Here is a 20465-nt window from a genome sequence, read left to right as displayed (position 1 = left end):
CAGAAAATTTTTCACCATAAGAACAGTCAGACAAGGGAATAATCTCCCAAGCAGTGGATTTCCTCATGCTGGACAGTTTTAAGACTCAGCTTGACAGGGTGCTGGGCCATCTCATTTAAACTCTACTTTGAGCTGGAAGAGCTGGACCAGATGATCCCTGAGATCCCTTCCGGCCTGTGATTCTATGATTCCTTGTTCAAAATGCTGATATAAATTGCTACTGGTGTGAAGTAAGTTACTCAGTGTTTTCACACTTATATCTGTGTGTGTGATGGGCAGGTGCAGTTGCATGACTTGTGATGGGTGTCATCCCCTAAAAAAAAGAATTGCTGCCAGACTGCCTGTAGCGTATCACAGGAGACTTCAGCTGCTGCTGTGCTGGCTCCAAACAGCCCAAACTCCTGAGGCAGATACTGAAGAATTGCAAGGTTTAGAATGTGTGAATAGCACTCATGTTACTTTGCCTTCTCACTTATGACATTTCAGGAATGTGGTGTGTCAGTCAGGCCTTGGAGAGGTGTCAAGGCCAGCGTGCCTTGGTGTGGTCACTAAAATCAGGGACCAAACTCTTTAGCACTGGGATTTGCATTACCAAGCAGGCATTTCTTTATCACAATGTTGAACAAACTTTGTGGGAATGCCCCTAGCACTTGGTCTAGTACACCAGCTGAAATTCACAGCTGACATTTATAGCGTGAAATGTGGAAGTTACACCTTGTGTGAGCACCTACTAACCATCTATTAGAATCACAGAATCAACAAGGTTGGAAAAGACATCAGAGATCAAGTCCAACCTATCATCCAACACCTCACGACTAAACCATGGTGCCAAGTGCCACGTCCAATCCTTTTTTGAACACCTCCAGGGACGGTGACTCCACCACCTCCCTGGGCAGCACATTCCAATAGCCAACAACTCTTTCTGTGGAGAACTTTCTCCTCACTTCGAGCCTAAACCTCCCCTGGTGCAGCTTGAGACTGTGTCCCCTTGTTCTGGTGCTGGTTGCCTGGGAGTTGCCTGGTCAGTTTCTTACTTGCTTCACATTAAAGGACCAGCATCTCTTAAATTCACTGTGAATGCCTGTTTTGCCAGCTCCTGGCCCATGTTAATTGGTTTTCATTGGTTTCAAAGAACACTTCATTAGTTAAGGCAAGATACATGCTGGATGCATGCTAGTTAGTTACAGGCAATAAGGATGTGGTTAAATTGCTGAGATGGGGCAAGCTGCCCAAGCTAATTGAAATTTGTGAGCACTTTCCAACAGTGTCACTGGGCCTTTACCCTACCCCAGGGATGGGCCTGGCCACGGTAGCTAGCTGGGCCCCCAACAGGGTCTTTCCCCCTCCCGCCTGCAGCGCAGGCAGCTACCAGGCCGCGGAGCTGTGCTCCCAGGCTGGGCCCAGCCAGGCGGGAAGCCCAGAGCTCTAAGCCCGGGAGCTTCCCTTCGCGACGCTGCGCGGGGATGAGGTAAAGGCGTAACAGGCTCAGAGCATGGCAGGGCGAGCAAAACCCGCACCGCCCCCTTCCTGCCGGCCGCAGTCCCTACCCTGTCCCCCCGCCAGGGTGACTTGGTCCGGTCCAGCCCCCGATCCGCCAACATGGTCCCGCCCGCATTCGGCCTCCCTCCTGCCCTGCGCAGTGCCGCCCCAGACCGGGCAAGATGGCGGCGCCCGAGGCGGCGTGGAACCGGTTGGACGTGCCGTGGCCAGCGAGCAGTGCGACGGTGGCTTTGCCGACCCTACACCCTGCAGGTCCCCGCCGCCGATCCGGGCTGGGAATGGGCCCGAGGAGGGCTGGGGGGCGGGCGCTTTGCAGGACGCCCGCGGGAGGCGGGACGGTTGGGGAACGCGTGTCCCGGCAGGGGCTCTCAGGGGGCCGTCGAGGTGATGGCGGCGGGCGCTGAGGCGATGCCTGGCTCCCGCCCGCAGTGAGGTCCTTGCTGGCGTTGAGGCGGCGGTGCTACCTCGCCCGCAAGCGACTGTCGGGGACACAGCTGGCCGCCGAGGGACGAGTTCTGCGGGCCGTGCTCTACGTCTACCACAGCAAACTGTGCCGACACCGGTCCTACCTGGCCATGCAGCAGGTGAGGAGCAGCCCCAGCTGCGCGGGAGGGAGCATCACACAATAAGTATTTTGGAGCAGGTGCATATTTGTCGTCCTTAATCCTCCTCACAGTCTAGAGCAGCGGCTCTGTGTAGCCAGTGGAATGTCTGCTTTCCATCCGTGTGCAATCAGTACTAGGTCTCTTATTCTCACAAGTGGGTACAATTACATACCTTTAAATATGTGGGCAATACAAGGACTTAATTGTCAATAATTCATTTTCAGTTAATAATGGCAGAAGGGAAAAATCCCTCTAGGCTACTCTGTTTAGGCACCTTCTGCTTTAGGATGAAAAGTGAACTCTATATCTGTTTTGCATTAAAGGGATTGTCAGTATCTTCACATAACAGTTTTGAAATAGGACAGGACTCATTCTATCTTCTTGGATTTGTTTATACATTTTCACAGGCCATCACATACAGCAGGGGAGACCATGCAGCAGCAATTCACAGTGGCCTACTCCAACCCTTCACTGAAATTCCATATTCAGGGAAGTGTGATAAAGGAGTCTTTTTCATCATTGTGCAGATACAGGAACATATCAGAACATTCTATCAAGCAAATCTGCAACTTATGCTCTTAATCTGATGAGGGGAAGGTGTCACTTAACAGCACGGCAGTTCTTAGACCGAGGCACTCCTGTCTCTCCAAATATCAGTCAAAAGTTTTATTTTCTTCTAGGTAGAACAATGCTTGAAGCGCCTATGGAAAATGAACTTGGTGGGTTGCCTTGAAACTCTGTCAGAATTGGTTCCCAAGTAAGTGTCATGATCCTGTAAGGTATACTATCCATTAACTCAGTCTGCAGAGCTGGGATCATAACCATTTCTTCACCCTTGTGTCAACACAGGAAAAATACCCATGCAGAGTGCTTGATTCCGAGCCAGCCCATGCTGGAAACAGTGGCTCTGAAGGTACTGGGAGGTTGTAAGCTCATACTGCGTCTACTGGACTGTTGCTGTAAAGCTTTTCTGTATCCTTTTTTCACCATGAAAGCATTCTTACATCATGAGATCAAAACTAGGTCTGCTGTAGGCCCTGTATTGCTGATGAATGCAGCTGTGCAATTCATATGTACAATTTGAAGTTTCTTTGAGAGCCAAACATCTTATTTTCAAGTTATTATGTAGGAACCTCAGGCTGTTGGCTGGCTATTATTCCAGCCTTAGGAAAACCAGAGATTGGATACTCATCTTCCAAATTATCCAGGATATTGCCTTGTGAATTGCCCCTAGTCGGTGTGATCAGCAAGTCTCATTACATCCTGTTTATTTTTTATCCTTAACTGGTGTAATCTTCAGCTTGTCTGTTAATCATCTTTGCTCAGAAGAATACATACTTCTGAACACTGTGGCTTCAGGGCTGTTGAGCCGGCTATGGTTTGTGTATTCAACAGTCTGTCTTGTTTGTTGTCTGTTTGATGTGCCTGTCAGGGAGAAGGACTTGTAATTAGGCCTTGCTGCTGAGTGTGCTTTATTCAGTTGAGGGGAGGAGGGGGTGTGAGGGCTGTCCTTCCATCCTTTTGGATTTGATTCTAGCACCTGAAGAGTTGTGTAAGTGGAGAGTTCTTACATGCCATTATGGAAGGCTTTGTTCTTGGTTCATTACAGGCTTTCTGTGGCACTAATAAAATCACAGTTTTAATGCCAGCCTGTTACTAGCACTAACACCTGGTACTCTTTAGTACAAGCACTAAGTCCTGCCTCATGCCAAAATGGAAAGATTGGGATAAAGTTGTTCTATAATATTGCAAAAGGAAAAGTGGTGTTCTGGTCTCAGTGTGAGAAAGTAACTGCTGTCTGTAGCCAAAGGAGTAACAATGTTGTGTAGAACAACTCAGTCAAGTGTTCTTTGGCACAAGGAATGGGGTCTCCCCAGCAAACAGAGCAGGCAAATTGTCCAGCATCAGTGCTTGCACCATTGTCTGGAGTTGGTACAGTTGCTTTGGGGGGGAAGACCTTAATGCCAAATGATTTGGATGTGACCTGAGAACCTGTTGAGTCTCAGCTGCAGCACTCAGAAAAGCTCTAGGGAAGCAGAGGGTTCTTGATTGGGGATTTTCTAGTCAAGTCAGCCCTATATTCTGATCTTAAGCAGTTCCTTACAGCTCAGACCAATATTAAGGGAAGCATGGTGATGGAGTGCAAAAAGATAAGCTTGTTTTGATGTGGAACAGGGAAAAGGCAGCTTGGGATCTCTTCCATCAGCTCTTCTGCCTGAGCTGAAGGTACTTGTTGAGTGAGCACCAGGTTTTGCTAGAGGAGACTCCACACCTTTCTGTCTTCTCTCTTCAGGATTCAGTACAGGTGTGCATTGCAGAACCTTATGTCCTTGTATGGCTTGTTGTCAACATCGCTTCAGCTGGTTTCTGAGACCCAACAGATGCCTTATATCAAAGGGTTTACCTTCCCTTCTGATATCAGTAACTTCCTTGGCATTAACGTTTCTACTGAGATGAAGAAGCACGAGGCTAGAATGCTTACAACAAGAAAATCTACCAGCTGGCTGAAGAAGCTCTTCCCAGCAGTGCCAGCAGCACCAGAAACTGAGAAAAAGAGAAATTTTGCAACCTGCATGAGTGCTGTGAAAAAACGTGGCATCCTGTGCCCCGTGGACATTGGAGAGCCAGTGCTGGTGACCAGAGCTAACAGAGGTGAGGCCATATGCCACAGTGCTCCTGGGTTTTGCCATCTCAGCAGCTGACTGCAACTTCTGTGCAACAGAGCCAAGCAGTTCTACTGCCCACAGAGTGTACTTCTAGTACAAGCTCCCCTCTCTTGTCTTTGGAAGAGGAGGAGAATGCTGCATGTACCCTTACCTTTATAAAGCTGTGGATAATGTCAGTATTGTAAGGGTTTGGGGTTGGGTTTTTTTAAAGCATGATACAGCCTGGAGAGAAGCAGGTGATGAACAGAGTCTTGTAAATCTGTTACTTGTATTTTCCTGTTTCTGCATAGATGGGACCCAAGGATAGTGAGGAAAGCCAGGAGCGTTGTGTGCAGCCCATACAAGAGTAGAAAAGGTTCTAAGTACAGGATGCAAGTATCTTGTGCTTGTTGGTTGTGGGCTGTGCTAAGTCTTCCCCTACAGTCAGGGCTATGGTGAGTGACTGCAGGCATCCAGGTGTTTGTGTGAGGCTTCTAACCATTAAGTTCTCCTTTCTAGCTATCTGTAAATCTGTGTATCTTCTCTATTGCTTGCCAGGTGTCATGTGAGATGTGTGTAGTCCCCCTGAGTTTGCCTAGAAATGTTCAGTGCAGGTGTGAACCTGCTGAGAGAGCCAGCAGGAGGTCTGAGAGTTCAGCATGGCAAAAAGCATTGTGCTGTCTCTGTGGTAAGACTTAGAACTGTCTTTCCTTTGCAATGGGAACTCTCCTCTCTCTTTGTAGGGAAGCACCAAGGCTTTGATGTGAAGAGCTTACTTAGACAGCCATCTAGACAGCCAGCACAAGAGGTTTGTATGGTATCAATTTATCTGGTTATTTTTTTAATCAAGTCATGGTAGCCCTGATTGAGAACATCCCCTTCCCTTGCCCTATTTTTGCTTGTGTAACAACCCCAGTTGGTGTGGAAGCTTTGCACTGAAAATCACTAACCTCTGCCTAGCAATTTGAACTTTTGTTGGCAAATCAAGTGTAATTACAAGAGAGCAAGTCACTAGTAGACAGGAATGCAAATTCTAATTACCTGCCTCTTCCTTTTGTAGTCCACAAAACAAAATCACTCTTCCACTTTCTCCTTAGGAAATAAGGAACCCTTCTCACAAAAACCTCACTGCTCTGCTCCTCTCCCTCAGGGAGGATCAGGCATGTCATGTTTTTAAGACTGTTTCTGTTACTCTTTGTTTCAGGGCATCAGCATTGCATCAATGTCTCTTAAAGCAAAGTCAGCATCACTTTCCTCCCTTACAGCAAAATCTCAGCATGCTGGATCTCTTGTACAAATAGTCCAAACAGCTACATCCTTTGGGGAGCTGTCAGAGGCACTCAGAAAAGCAATTCTGTGGTGCAAAGGCAACAGATTCAAATCAGAAGCTTATTTTCTGCGTAGCAAGTTGTTGAAAAGCAACCGGCTGCACCATGTGGAGGCTCAAGGATGCAGGTAACTTGTGCATGGGTGTGGGGTTGCTGCAGCTGACACTTGGTATTTTGGCATTACCTATTTTGCTACACTGGAGAGGAACACAGTGGTGTACCATTCAGTTTTTAATGGGATCACTAGTTTGGGTTACCAGATGCTCTGATGTGAACCTTCTCTTTAGCTGCAATCACTCTTGAAAGGATTTAAAAGGCTAACACATGCACAGATACTTAAGCAGGAGGATGAAGATCACTTAAAGCAGGAGCATATTTTTAATGGTTATATGATGCAAAGGGTGTTCTTCAGAATGCCCTGGTACAAGGTGCTGTTGTAGCTCCCTAGTAATACAAGGGAAATGGTGGGAGGCTAAAAATCAAATCTCTCCAAATCCCAAATGAAGTAACTTTATCAAGTTTATTTTATGCACCTTCTCTTTTTAAGCTTGAAGAAGAAACTGTGCTGTGTCAAAACTTCTGTCTGTAAATGCCTCCTCTACGGGTCACGAAATACACGCTGGCCAAAGCAGTACCTCTGGGCACAGTTCTGTCGAAGGAGGAGGAAATCATCCACGTGCTTCAGGAGAAGGCAGAAGACTGCTTGGCAAAAGCCTTCTGAGCTTCTTGGGGTCTGTGAGAACAGTCCATCACTCATCCTGCCAGCCTACCACAATGGGCCTTCAGGTCAGGAAGGATGTTCCAATGCTGATACAGGCTCTGTCAGGCTCAGTACAGCAGGGACCCTAAAGCAGCTGCTGCTGGAAGGAACCCCTGGCCCTGGGTGGAAAGAAGCTACTGAGAACATGGATATTGATTCTATTTTTGCAGCTATGGGTGTCTGACTGGACTTGTGAGGAAGAAAAGAGTCAAGCTATTACAAAGTGTTTGGGGTTATTTGGGCTTTTTTACATAAAACCTTCAGAGCTCTAATGGTGTCTTGGTAACTTACATCCTGAATTCTGCTAAGAAACTAGCAACTCTTTTAATTTTGTAAAATGGCACTTTTTTTCAATGGAAAGGTGTTCCAAACAGCCAAATAAAGTCTTCAGGCTTGTGCAGGAAGAGTAATGACTTTGAGTTACCTTCACTCTGTCCCTTCTCAAGTGTTAACCACATGTTAAGGCCTGCTGTCAAATCCACAGTGCAAATAGTTACCATCTCTGGCAGAAGGCTGCAGCTGATCACTTGTTCCTGCTTTGGAGAGAAGACTTGCTGCCACTTTTCTAAAGAAGCAGTCTTAGACTCCTCCTTCTTTACTGCTTGTAGAAGGGAGAGCCTTGACTTGCAGTGTTATCACTGTTCAGCATTTGCTCTCCTTGCCCTGAAATGAGGAGTTAACTGAACCTATTGCCTCTGAGCAGCTCCAGAAATAGGGGAGAGCACAGCTGTGGACTACAGCAGTAAACTGACGACTGGTGAACACACTTCTTACTGTCCTGAAATCTTTTTACTACAATTGCAACTTCTGCCTGATTGGCACTGTAAGAAACAGCTCCAACCTACATTAATGAACTAGTGTTACAAACATTTGAGTTAATGCTTTCTGATACGCTCTTGCTTGTAACTAAGTCGCATGATCAGGTTCTCCAGGAAATGCTAGGGAAAAAATGTCTCAGGGTAAGGAACAGGAATCTGCTGTGTTGCAGAATTGCTGTAAGTTCAGGTAAAGCTGAAACAGATCAGCTTCACTTTCTTAGGCTTCATAATGGTAGAAAACAAAAGAGCTGTGCCCTTGGGGACACAAGAAAACATTCCTAGCCATCAAGTACCAAAACTCCTGTATTAAGCACCTTGTGTGAACTGATCAGGATGTTTAATTACAAGGAATGGGCTCAAACTTAAAATGTTTTCTTCTGAGAGCCTAGAGAGAGCAAAGAACAGAACTTCTGGAGTAGTTTGGGCTTGAAGATTTTTCTCCAGTTAACCAAGATCCATTTTCTAGGTTTCCTGTCACACAAATACTTGATGGTAATTATTAGCTCTCTAGCTAGCTGATTCAACACAGTCCTGCTGAAACAGAATTCCTGCAATTACACAAATCTTTAGAGCTCTTATTTCACAAAGTAGTATAAAACCCACTTCAGTATACCACATACAGTTGGATAATTAATATTCAGCTCCTGGAATACCTCTCAGAAAAGGCTGGGAGTAAAGGCAAACATCCCAGCAGTGACCTCTGTCTTGAATAACCCTTCCAAACAAAACATATGATGTTCAACAGGGGCAGCAGGTACCTGAATAATGCCCCAGGGCAGCTTGTGCAGAGAATCAAGAACCATAGTTTGCTTCATCAAATGCCTTCCTGGCTCGTTTCAGTTCTTCATTCATAGTTAGGAGGTCTTTAACTCTGGCAAACTTCCGGGGGTCCTTGCGTATTAGGAAGACGATGTCCTCAACCTGAACGCGACCCTGCCGACCAATTGACATGGCCTTGTGTGTCTGTTGGAGGGAGAAAGGCAGATGGGTTCATTTGCCCCCACCCCCTTTTGAAAAACAGTAACTCTTCATTCCACTTTTTTTCCTGTCATTTTGTAATTAAAAAGCAAACAGTTGTAGGATCTGGGCACCACAGTCCTAGACACAACAGAACTTCCCAGTCAGCCATGGACTTAACTGTCACTGCTGTCCCCAGCTGCCTGGTCACTCCCAGCACACACCACTATATACACTTAACAGTATGGCATCAAAACTAAAACCATATTGCATGTGAGGCACCCAGCCTGCACAGTGCTTGAAGATGAACAGCATCAGGCAAAAGTTGAAGCCAACATGAGGCAACTGTATTGTATCACAGGACAGTATAAAGCATTTTGATGAGGGAAGGCAAGACCAACCTTCCAAAAGAAAGGGGATCCACAAACAGTAAGAATAACTTAAAAAACCCCAAATCCCCAAACTTTCAAACAGTATTCAAACATTTTAAGAACAATGGCTTCAGGCCTCAGAAGCTTACATTTCTTTTGTAGTGCAGAGCTACATTGCCACCCAAAGGCATTTCCCATAAACACACTGGGAGAAAAGTCAATAGACTTTTCCAAGCTGAGCTTTGTCTTTTGTCAGCTGCACATACAGTGATGCTACAGTGGACTCCAAAGCCAGCTGTGTATCCCCTTCCCTACAACACCAAACTAACTGCCACTTGAGAACTTCATACAGTGTCCTAAATCCACATGGAGAAAGAAGCATAAATTTTGCCTTAAATATTAGAAGAACAAAGTAGCTTTTCCTAGTAACAGCAAAGCTTTGGGCCTGGGATAATGTAGTATTTCAATAAGAGGAGACTTAATGAGATGACTTACAGTTTTAGTGAGGGTGTTTTGACTGTGCTGGCCAGAACTGACTTACCATTTCTGTGATAAACTCTATTACCAGGTCCTCAAGAATGTCCACTGATTCTGTGTAAGGGTTCTGGTCATCGCCAAATCCATACATCATGCATCTTACTGCAGAAAGAAACACTTGGTGTGAGGCCTATTTCATCTATTCAGTGCTACCTGCATCACACACCTATTAGAGCTCACTAGCCTACACATTCACCCACCAGGATGGCTCTCTTTAAAATCACAGAATGGTAGGGATTGCAAGGGACCTCTGCAGATCAAGTCCAACTTCCCCTGCTAAATCAGGATCATCAAAATCAGGTTGCACAGGTCACTTTTGAAAGTTGACAGATACTCCACAACCTCTTTGGGCAGTGTGGTCCAGTACTCTAACATTCCCACAGCAAAGAAGTTTTTCTTCATACTGAGGTGGAACTTCCTGTGTTCTAGTTTGTGTCTGTTGCCCCTCATCCTATCACTGGGCACCAGTGTGAACATTAATAAGATGCCTTCTCAGTCTTCTCCAGGCCTCAGTCCCAGGTCTCTCAGCCTTTCCTCATGAGACACATGTTCCAGTCCCTTAACCATCCTTACAGGCCTCTATTGAACTTTCCAGTATTTTCCTGTCTCTCTTGAACTAGGGAGCTTAGAACTGGACACAAAACTCCAGATGTGGTCTCACTAGGGCAGAACTGATTCCTTGTCTGTTGTCAAGGACAATTTTTGAGCAGGAAATAAGAAGCAGACAGACGCCTGCAAAAGCCTAGGGCTGTATACACAGCAAAGCCTGTCTAGTGAGAGACACTGAGTACTTGACTATGTGACTGACTTTAAGCAGTTAGGTTAAGAGGATGCATTAGCAGTAATTTTGGAGAGTCTTCGAGGCAGCTTTCTGCTCTTTCAGCCAGTGATGAAAGCTGCTGTTTTACTAAGAAAAACTGAGTTTTAGGAATTCCACAGCTGCCTCCTCAGAGTTTTGGCTGTATTTCGGGGAAGGACATCACCCTGAGAAGCTAAGGGGAGCCCCGCACCGAGTGTCCCATCGGCGCTGGCCAGGAGTTTCCAGCCCCACTCGACTCACATTCTTTGGAGAACAGCCTCTTCCTCCTGCCTTGCCCGCCATCCAGGCCGCCGCCGGCTTCTTCCGCGTCTTCTTCAAACTAGACAGAGCGGAGAGACAGCCATCAGCGGCCGTGGCGAAGGGGGACCCTTCCCCCGACCCCCTTCCCCGCCGCGGCTCGGGGCGAGGCCTGCGCCACCGGCAGCTCCTCCATGGCAAGCAAGGGCTGCCGGCCGCAGCTGGGCTCCAGGCCGTGGGACCCTGATACCTCTACCCCTGCCACTCACCGGCACGTCCTCCTCTTCATCAGCCATGGCCACCCAATCTCACCGGCTGCTTCCGGGCGCCGCGGAAGACCCTCCTCTTCCTCAGCACCGCGGAGGCCGCCGGGCTGTGGTAGGCTGGGAGGCGGGGCTTGGGGCCGGGGGATGCAGCCCGCCGCGGTGCCGCTGCCTTTGGGCTGCCCTGTGCCCGCTTCCGCTGTCCCGCTCGGAGCGGCGGCGGCTGGGGCCTTGCCGTGCCGCGCTCCGGTCGCTCTGCGGAGCGGAGCCAGGAGGGCGCGGGTGTCTCTGAGGAACCGGCTGCTCGGCCAGGCGGGGAGCGGCCGGCGGTGCGTGTGATTGTGGCCGCTGAAGTTCAGGGCTGACTGCAGTTGCTGCTGGTGTCGGGAGGATTTCATTAAAGCGCGTTTCCGTCAGGAGAAAATCGTGGAGTCTGACTCTCCCTTGTAGCTCTAGACCTCGGCTTTTGTTTCAGTTCCCCGCCGGTAGTAACCATTGTCAGCTGTGTAACCGCTTCCCGGTGTGCTCTCTTTGCTTTAGAAATGGTTTGATGCGCTGAAAGAAACGAGGATGAGGCTGGATAGTTCCCTGCCCTCTGCTCCGGCTGCTTCCTCTGCTCTCCCAGCCCACACTGGTATAAGGGCTCTGGTGGGGAACCTGACCATGTCCATACAGCTTGGGGTTGGGCTGTACAGGAACTTGCCTGGGCCCAGAACGGGGTGGCTCAGGGATTTCAAGAGGAGTATGAAATGATCCAGAGCATGGATTGTTTACCCCTGAATCAGTCACTATCAGTAGTCACTGAGTAACTGTAAAGCAAGAGCTTTGCCCGTGATCCAAAGATGAGCATGCTTGAGTCTCTAAAATACTGCTCCTGTGGAAGCAGGGATGCTACGAGCATCCTTTTCTTGCAATTATATAAACCCAAAAGCTATTCTTCCATAGTGAAGCTGTGGCACAAAGGACTCACTCCAGATAAATTTGGTAACCCTTCCCAAATCTGTGTATGATTAGACAGATGATGATAATGTGGTTTGAAAGGAATCTTGAGGTGTCTGGTCTGTTCCCCTGCTTAAAACAGGGTCAGTCATTAGGTCAGAAAGGTAGTCTCCTCCAGACAGCCTCTGGCTCCTGCGGTTGCCTGGGGCTCTTCCTTTCCTTGAGCAAGACTTGCACTTGCCCTGGTTAAATTTTGTAACGCTGTTGTCAGTGCTTTCCTTCAGCTCTCCCATCTCACTCTAAATGGTAGCTCTGCCCTTGAACATGTCAACTGTGCCCTCCAGCATGGTGCCATATGCACGACTGACAGCAATGCACCTCCTTCTCCAGACCATGCACAAACTGGATGCATCCTGGGATAGACTCTTACAGTATTGCACTTGTATCCATCATGCCAGTAGAGTATGACCCACTACTACCCTCTGAGCCTAATTATCCAACCAGTTTTCACTGATAGAGTTGTGCACCTGTTCAGACCTCTCATGTCCTCATTTGGATACAAGAACAAGGCAGGAGAGCGTGTAAAAAGTTGCTAAATTTAAGGTATGTGACGTCTGCTATACTTCTCTCATATAAAAATCCATTTTTTTTTTCTTATGAAAGTGCAATAAGAAGTAGTGACCACTGTCTAGTGTTTAATCATGATTTAATAATAAATAAAGTCTTTTAGTTTATCCCACAACAGTGACTTCTACTAATTCACCTGTGACAGCCTCTCTCAAGTTATCCTTACTTTGGATTTCATACAAGATCAATTTGCCTTTTCTTAGTTCTCTTCATCTTGTGTCCTGCAGCATGGAACAAAACCACAGGTAATGCTGCATGCCTGCAGTGTGGCTTACTTGCTGCAAACAATGCAGCAAAAGCATTTAAAACAGAAATCATCTCTGTTACATCAGAATGTGGCCAGGCCCAGCACTGAGCAGTGAGTGGAGAAAAAGAAATGGAGAGGTTTTGTGTCCCTGGCCTGAGAAAGTACAGTTCCTCACTCAGCACCACAGCATGTTCCTTAAGAGCTTGGCAAGAAAGTCTGCTAGTGGGTCAGATGCTCATTTACCTAAAGCATGCTCCCATGAAGGCACTTCCCAGTTTTAATGTTTGGGTGAAGGAGAGGACTCGATTTTGGTTACTACCTTACTTATGGCAGGGGCACTGACTCTGTGACTAACTGTGGTGCTCCCTCCTGCAGATGGCTGAACAAAATGCAAGTGTTATTCCAGTATTTGAAACAAATGAAGATCTTTTGACCAACACAGCAGAAAGTGAGATGTATCTAGAGGTAAAACTCCTTCTTCAGGGTCAGACTGTCTGCTGTTTCTAGTACAGCTGTAAGAAACTGTATGCCCTAGCTCCACATGGCTTCAACTAAGGATGCCTCAAGGCAACTACACACACACAGCTTGTGGGATCCAATTCATAATCTGCTGCCATTTCAAAGCACTTTTATACAAATGGGTTTACCAGACATACTTAAGATATTTAATGGTTAATAAAAGACGAGAGAGCAGTGTAAAAGGTTTTGCTCTGAAGAGAAACTGAAAACAGAAATGCAGTTTTTCACATATACAGGCTTATTTTCAGAAGCTCTTCAGTCAAGGATGAGGCCTTGACAAAGACAGGCTTGGGAAAACTTGATACATTCAGAAGGTTTTAAGATACAAAGAAAAGCTTATTTCTGAAGTGCTCACCTGCACTTGTTCCATCTGTCCAGATACTATTGTACTTCACCCTAAAAATCATGCATTCTATGGGATGGTTTGCTCGAGGATTCTTAGAGGTAAAAGAAGAACAGAAGAGGAAAAGAGGAGGAAAAACTAGAGTTCCACATCTTTCTATAGCATTTCCCACCCCCCCACTTCTTACATGTATGCTGAAAACAGAGCTCACCTCCGGTCTGAGAGTTACAAGAAATTCCATAATGAAACAAACCACTAGAAATAACTCAGAGTGCTTCATGAAAGGCCTGCCCTTTATAGAGGTTTCAACTCTTAATGAGAGTAACTGACAACTGTGTATGCACATCTGCCAACACTAAGACATGACAAGACTGCGTGCAAGTTTGGCACAGCCATTTAATGGCTTTGGTCTAAATTCTCCTGTACCAACTCCTCCTATTAATGGCAGTAATTTTTTTTTCTCCCCTGCCCAATTCTGTGCCTTGTAATGAGCCACTTTCATGTGCTCTTTGTTGCTGTAGGACACAGTTCTGTCTGCTTCAGTGCCCCTGAAGAGTATAGGACATTGGCATTGTGCTTCAGCTGCCACAGCAGAACGGATGGAGATAATGGACAATGTGTTGCCTCAGAGTTCATCCAAAGGCAGCTGCAAACTTCACACTGGATTTTAAACAGAAGGTAAACGCAGCAGTACTGATGATAAAGTGCAGGAGAGAGCTCCCCTAGGTGTCAGTAATTCATTGCACTCTGTTTCAAGCCAACAGAGATCAACAAGCAGATCCCATTAAATATTTGTCCTTCCTTCATCCACCTGGAAGAAGGACAGCTTGATGTATGCAAGCAAGGCATTCTATCCCACTGCACCTACTGAAGGCAGGGGATTTACAAAAGTACAATAAACACAAAGTCCTCAACACACCTTCACAGACAACATCTTGCCTATTTCCACTCTAGATCACCTTAGAGCAGGCAGGTTGTGTGTGCTAGCTTTTGGCCCTTACCATGTAAGCTGAGAATACTAAACCTGTGTGTGTTGATTCAACTGGGCAAGTCCAGTCTGCTTAACATTAGGGTTAAGTTTTATAAACTAAATGGCTTTTTATTAACCAGATGACTTTCTCTAGTGTCCTAAATATAGCAGATCTTATGCATGCAGTGGTGGCTTTTTCAATATTTAGCAGGAGGGAGAGAAAAATGCTCTATTAAAACAGCTTCTCTTAGAAGTTTCTCTTTGCTTCATTCTCCTTACCACAATCATTTATGTTTTATAGAAGTTTTATAACAACCTGGATTCATTCATAATGCAAACTTCCTGATATGATGAATTTATAAAACAAAAAGCTTAGCCTTACAAATATTAATTTATTCAAGTTTATCCAAAAATAAATTATAATACCTTGAGTTATTTACCACAAATACTCAGATCTCTGCTTTTGGTACCTTTTGTTCTGGATGAGCTGAGCAGAACAAGGAGCAAGGTTTTTTCAGCTGGCTTCCACAGTAGGTAGGTTTCCAGTAATATGGGCTACAAAACACCTCAGCAAGTGAACCCCTGAAAACTCCAGAGAACTGTGTAAAGAAAGGTGTGGCTGTTCAGTACCAGATGCTGCTATGTCTTGTGGCAATACAAGCAAACTCAGCCACAGGGTAAAGTACATCTCCTGCAGTGTGGTACCACCTTGGCAAATCAAACAATTCCAGCTTGCTACTGGTAACACAACTCCAACCAGAATGGCAGAGCCCACCAGCATGCAGCATAGAGGGACCTGCTGCCTCCTTTAGAGAAAAGCCAAAGGAAAAGCATCCTTCAAAACTGAACACTCACTTGCAGAAAAGGGGGAAGAGCAAAAAGGGCATTTCCCCACTGGCAGCCACCCTCCATCCCTGGAGCACAGAGAAGTGCCACCTCTAGAACAGCCAGGCCTCTTTTGGGTAGTTTGCCCTGCCTTCACAGAGAGAGTTGTTAGCCATTGGAATGTGCTGCCTAGGGAGGTGGTTGAGTCACCATCCCTGAAGGTGTTCAAGAGGGGACTGGATGTGGCACTTGGTGCCATGGTTTAGCAGTCATGAGGTGTTGGGTGACAGGTTGGACTTGATGATCTTTGAGGTCTTTTCCAACCTTACTGATTCTATGATTCTATGAAATCGTCACCTGAAAGGAAACAGCAGCAATGGAGAAGAGCTTTACCTGACCAGGAATAACTGAGGAAAACATCCATGAGCTTTCTCCTTGACATAGTCCTGGATCTCCAATACATTCTTTAACAACACTCCCCTGGAAGCTCGGTCAATTTTTGTTAACACCATCTGCATGGATCCAGAAAGGGAGGATTAAAGGAGGAAAAGATTATATTAGCCTGGGACAACTTTAAGAGTCCTGGACTTTCTTACAGGGCAGGCTGGAAGCTCTGGATCATATCTAGGGGGAAAAAGTAGTACAATGCACTTCCCCAAACACTCCTAAACAAACACTCCTGCATGAAGAGTGGACCTTTTCAGGCCACTCAAGATGAGCACTGAAAAAGCAGTGTTGATTTAATAAATCAAGAAAAACCCCTTAAATCCCATCTCACCCTCCCCCCCCCCAACATATTTTAGGCCTGTTTTATTAACAAAAAGGTGTGTGTGTATTACAACTTAGGTAGGATATCAGTAGCTTATAACCAAAACATGAATGAAGCATTACATACCACATAAGGAATCCCAAACTCTTCCAGCATCTCTATTCCAATATGATCTGTTTTCTGGAGTCCTACTACACCATCAACTAATAGAAAAGTCCTCTTCAAGCTGCCAAAAATACAAGCAACAATAATCACTATCTTTATTTCACGCCTGCTCAGCTACTTTCAAATTTGCAAACAAGAACAAGCAATGTGGGATCTGGAAGAGCCAGGAAAAGCCATGCAGCCAGGAAAAGGAGCAGCATGGAGCAGCACCTCCAGCTTTTCTGCTGTTGTGATATATCCAAACGTGAATGAGTGACACCAGAGGTTCCCAGGGAAATTACTACAGGAGTTATCAATACTACCACTGGAAGTAGCTACCTCTCCTACATTTTTTCACCTATTTACCTCACAATGTATATAGATGTTTGGCTTTTATTGGTTTGAGGAGGTACAGTTGAACCCCTTACGTGTTTCGTTCCTGCAAATAGGCTTCCACCATCTCCACAAAGTCCTTTGGGGCACGGTAACCATATCCTGGCATATCCACCAGAGTAAAGTACTTCCCTACTCTGAAGAAATTCATCTTCTTGGTGTGGCCCTGAAGTAACACAAAAGAAGAGAGGCAGTTAAAAAGTCACTTTAAGCAGTGGACTAGAACATGCCATCTCTGTACCTCTGTGCCTCACTCCAGCCTCCAGATGACTCCAAAAATGCTACTCTTGCTTTAAGTTGTCTAGCCTCCTCCTCTTGTGGCAATGCTATGTAGTTCTATGCTTAAAATAGTCTAAAATTGCCTTCATGGTTCTCCATGCTTAGTTCTTCCCAAGGGGCTTTACATCATGTCTGCTCAGCTCCTACAACTCTCCTGTCTGACATGTACACCAGGCTTAGCTGAAGAGCTAAGATGGACTCTACTTTTGCCTTTGCTAGAACAAGGCCTGTGCCAGCCTTGTACTGGTGGCCACTGTGGCTGGCATGGTCTGCTGTTGCCTCAAGTCACCAATGAGCTTGTTTTCTCCTGCCTTTCTCAGCCCTTTCCTCTGGGTTGGCACCAGCTTCTGAGCAAGAAGGGTTGTTAACATCATCACTTACGGGAGTTTTTGACACTCTGACCTCCACTTCTGGGGACAGCGAAAACAAAGCCCGGATTAATGACGATTTCCCCACATTGCTTCGGCCGATAAAGCACACCTGTGACAAGAGAGGCAGAGGGAGCATTGATATGTTTGTCCACCTTCCCCTACTCAACGTGTCAGGGCACCGGGCGTGACCCTGACCTCAGGCAGGTCTGGCGGCGGGGCATGGTCCATGCGGACGGCGGAGCTCACGTAGTCAATGGTGTGACCGCGGTCGGACCTGAAGAGCCCCTCGGCGCGCTGCAGGGCGGCCAGGCCGGGCTGGAAGAGGCGGAACGGCGCCGTGTCCACGCCGGGAGCCACGAAGCGCGCCAGCTTCTGCAGCGGGAACAGCACGCCGGTGCGCCGGTTCTGCTCCAGCCGCAGCACCTGGGACAGGGCGGACAGCGACGGCACCGATCGTGCCGCGGTGCCGCCGCGGCCCCAGCCCCGCGGCCCCAGCATCCGCGGCAGCAGCGTCCCAGCGCCACGCAGCGCAGCCGGAAGGAAGGCGACGGGAGCGGGGCGGGGCTCGGCGCGGCGCCGCCGGCTGCTCTCGGGCGGCCGGGGTCTGTGTGCGTATGCTAGGTCCTTCCTTTGACCCTCTGAGGGAAGTAGCTTCTCCGTGGGGTCAGGTGTTTGGTTTTTGTTCCTGTTCATCTTGTGTGCCAGCTCAACAGCATCGCTGAGCTGCTGGGGGCTCTGCACGGTGCAGCCCAGTTTGGCCATGAAATGGCGCAAAAGCACCGCTGTTCTTAACACGCTCCATCTCTCCTCCCTCTATCAGTTTTCCGACAGCTAGTCTGAGGTTAGACCTTACAGCCAGACAAGGCTGAGGGCCCTGGAGAATGCTGCCGAGGCTTTGAGACACAAACCCATTTTTCCTCTGCAGTTACAGACTTCAAAGCTTTGTAAGACTGGATGGTGATTACAGAATGGTTTGAAGTGGAAGAAACGTCAAAGATCATCGTGTTCCACCCCCTTGCTATGGACAGGGATACCTCTCACTAGACCAGGATGCTCAAAGCCTCATCCAGCCTGGACTTAATTCCAGTGATGAAGGTTCACAGCTTCTCTGGGCAACCTGTTTCAGTATCTCACCAATCTCACAGTAAAGAACTTCTTCCTATTGCTCATTTAAATCTGCCCTGATGCAGTTAAAAACCATTGCCCATTGCCCAGTCACCACATGGCCTTATAAATAGTCCTTTAGGTACTGGAAGGCTGCTACACAGTGAATAGATTTAGAGCTTGGAAAGACTATTAGAAGATAACGGATTGTACTGAGCCTAATTATGAAGCTGTAGGGAGGGAATTTCACCTACAAAAAGGGCAGCCAGAAACCTACATATTTCTCAGAAATACTTTCAAATCCTTTGCAATAGGACGTCATCTGAAGTACATAGAATCATAGAATGGTAGGAGTTGAAAAGGACTTCTGGACATAAAGTCCAACTGCCCTGCCAATGCAGGATAACCTAGGACAGGCCACACAGGAACAAGTCCAGATATGTCTTGAAAGTCTCTAGAGAAGAAGACTCCACAACCTCTCTAGGCAGCCTGGTCCAGTGCTCTGGCACCCTCCTATTGAGGTGAAGCTTCCTGTATTCTAGTTTGTGCCCACTGCCCCTCATCGTATTGCAGGGCACCACTGAAAAGAGACTGTCTCTTTCTTGACATCCACCCTTCAGCTATTTATAAAGATTTTAATAAGATTCCCTCTCAGTCTTCTGCAGACTACACAGCACCATAAGCTGCTTCTCCAATTTATGACCAGTGGAAGCTGGTACTGGGAAGAGTTAGGCTAAAGATATCAACCTGGGGAAAACCACCTCTATTCTACTATAGGCCTGTAAATTAAAGCCTCTTAAAATCTACTTTGTTTCATAGGAAGACAGAGCTCAGATGTACATAGCTCAAGGCAGACCACAACCGCTGGCTGCTAGGTGCAGACTTTGAAGAGGACTTCCAAATAAATCTACAAATGGCATTTATTTGTTTCCAGGATGAAACCTATGGATCAGGCTTCTCTCCTGCAGTGGTGCAAAATTAGTTTGTTTTGGTTTGGTTTTGTGGTGGTAATGTAGCAACCTGATGTAGTTGAAATCTGTGGTGAATCCAGTAACAGAACACTGACACTGCCCAGAGGTGATGCTCATAATCACTCCAGCAGACAGATTTCCTTGTTTCTATGGCAAAGTGTGATGTGCAAAACAGAGAAAGCGGGCTTGAGTATTCCTGTCTCAGTGTCCCCAGCAGCATATTTAGCCTGCTTGGAGTTACCCAACAGAAGTTACCCTTACAAGTTTTCCAGCACATTACCCCAGAATAACTGGTCAGAGACAGGAGGGGAAGTGACAGAGAAACCAACTGGCCCATTATACAGTACATCTGTAGGTATGATGATGTGGACAGAAGTGCCCAGCTCACAGGCTAATGCCCTAGCCACTAATTAAGTCTCCCTCGTAAATGTGACAGTATCTACATAGGCAACAGAAACGAATTCTAATGGTACAGGACCTTCTGAATACTTTTAGCGAAGGGATGGGTGAACAAGAGCGCCCAGTAGACCCACATCTAAAACCTGAAGATCTGAACTGTGTTTTGTTGTTTGTTTGGAGTTTGTTCATTTGGTGATTTTTCATTTTGCTTTGGTTTTGCCTTGGATTAAACTGCAGTGTGGGAGTTGCACTCAATGATCTCTAGAGGTCCCTTCAAAGCCCTACCATTCTATGATTCTATGATTCTCTGTGGACAGGCCATACAGGAGCTGAAGGAGGCTGGTTACTGTGGACAGGGCTGTTAAAATACCAGCACTTAAAGCTGCTTTGTATCTCTCCTGAAAGACAATTTCCTATTCCCTGTTTTACTGCCAAACATTAGGCATTTGGACTACAATTGCCTACGGCTCATGTCTGTGGCAGCAGATGTCTCTTTTCAGTTGCAGGTTATGTAGTTTGGATGTTAGGCAACAACGACAGAGATAATTTAGTCCACATTAAAAACTCTGACAATCATTCCTTTAGTGTATGAAAGAGGGATCTATAATTACTGACACTGACCTAAATCCCAAAGAATGGTCAAGAGCGTGGAGCTGGAAGGAACTAGTGACACCAGTTGTCTTGTCTGGTCTTATCTTGTCTATTGCGGCATCGTGTGACAGGT

The 20465-nt window shown here is 46.7% G+C and overlaps 3 protein-coding genes across 3 annotated transcripts; 1 reads left to right on the top strand and 2 right to left on the bottom strand.

The window, feature by feature from the left end:
• Nucleotides 1-1660: 1660 nt before the first annotated feature.
• Nucleotides 1661-8390, top strand: NEPRO (nucleolus and neural progenitor protein). The gene is made up of 9 exons (XM_054163538.1): nucleotides 1661-1752; nucleotides 1930-2084; nucleotides 2786-2862; nucleotides 2955-3077; nucleotides 3406-3483; nucleotides 4399-4757; nucleotides 5494-5558; nucleotides 5955-6205; nucleotides 6626-8390. Exons 1-9 carry the CDS (start codon nucleotides 1662-1664, stop codon nucleotides 7020-7022), a joined length of 1596 nt encoding a protein of 531 aa, XP_054019513.1. The 5' UTR covers nucleotide 1661; the 3' UTR covers nucleotides 7023-8390.
• Nucleotides 8391-8405: 15 nt separating this feature from the next.
• TAF13 (TATA-box binding protein associated factor 13) lies at nucleotides 8406-10915 on the bottom strand. The gene is made up of 4 exons (XM_054163536.1): nucleotides 10848-10915; nucleotides 10582-10660; nucleotides 9526-9623; nucleotides 8406-8619 (listed from the first exon to the last, which is right to left on the bottom strand). Exons 1-4 carry the CDS (start codon nucleotides 10872-10874, stop codon nucleotides 8449-8451), a joined length of 375 nt encoding a protein of 124 aa, XP_054019511.1. The 5' UTR covers nucleotides 10875-10915; the 3' UTR covers nucleotides 8406-8448.
• Nucleotides 10916-14526: 3611 nt separating this feature from the next.
• On the bottom strand, nucleotides 14527-18029 carry GTPBP8 (GTP binding protein 8 (putative)). The gene is made up of 6 exons (XM_054163900.1): nucleotides 17463-18029; nucleotides 17278-17376; nucleotides 16653-16783; nucleotides 16207-16306; nucleotides 15705-15823; nucleotides 14527-15085 (listed from the first exon to the last, which is right to left on the bottom strand). The coding sequence occupies exons 1-6, from the start codon at nucleotides 18027-18029 to the stop codon at nucleotides 15001-15003; spliced, it is 1101 nt and encodes a 366-aa protein (XP_054019875.1). The 3' UTR covers nucleotides 14527-15000.
• Between the last annotated feature and the right edge of the window lie 2436 nt (nucleotides 18030-20465).

This window comes from Dryobates pubescens, chromosome 8 (genome assembly GCF_014839835.1).
Source record: "Dryobates pubescens isolate bDryPub1 chromosome 8, bDryPub1.pri, whole genome shotgun sequence".
Classification (NCBI taxonomy): domain Eukaryota; kingdom Metazoa; phylum Chordata; class Aves; order Piciformes; family Picidae; genus Dryobates; species Dryobates pubescens.
This window is presented reverse-complemented; position numbering and strand designations above follow the sequence as displayed.

Excerpts from the sequence above, each read along its gene's own strand:
- GTPBP8 (XM_054163900.1), bottom strand. The coding sequence starts at position 18,029 with ATGGCCAAACTGGGCTGCACCGTGCAGAGCCCCCAGCAGCTCAGCGAT. Across the intron at positions 16,784-17,277 it reads TCAGAGTGTCAAAAACTCCC|GGCCACACCAAGAAGATGAA; the intron begins GTAAGTGATGAT and ends GTGTTACTTCAG. Across the intron at positions 15,824-16,206 it reads AGTTTGGGATTCCTTATGTG|ATGGTGTTAACAAAAATTGA; the intron begins GTATGTAATGCT and ends GGATCCATGCAG.
- TAF13 (XM_054163536.1), bottom strand. The coding sequence starts at position 10,874 with ATGGCTGATGAAGAGGAGGACGTGCCG. Across the intron at positions 10,661-10,847 it reads ATGAAGAGGAGGACGTGCCG|TTTGAAGAAGACGCGGAAGA; the intron begins GTGAGTGGCAGG and ends CGCTCTGTCTAG. Across the intron at positions 8,620-9,525 it reads TAGAGTTTATCACAGAAATG|ACACACAAGGCCATGTCAAT; the intron begins GTAAGTCAGTTC and ends TCCCTCCAACAG.
- NEPRO (XM_054163538.1), top strand. The coding sequence starts at position 1,662 with ATGGCGGCGCCCGAGGCGGCGTGGAACCGGTTGGACGTGCCGTGGCCA. Across the intron at positions 3,484-4,398 it reads GGGCTGTTGAGCCGGCTATG|GATTCAGTACAGGTGTGCAT; the intron begins GTTTGTGTATTC and ends TTCTCTCTTCAG. Across the intron at positions 5,559-5,954 it reads CTAGACAGCCAGCACAAGAG|GGCATCAGCATTGCATCAAT; the intron begins GTTTGTATGGTA and ends TCTTTGTTTCAG.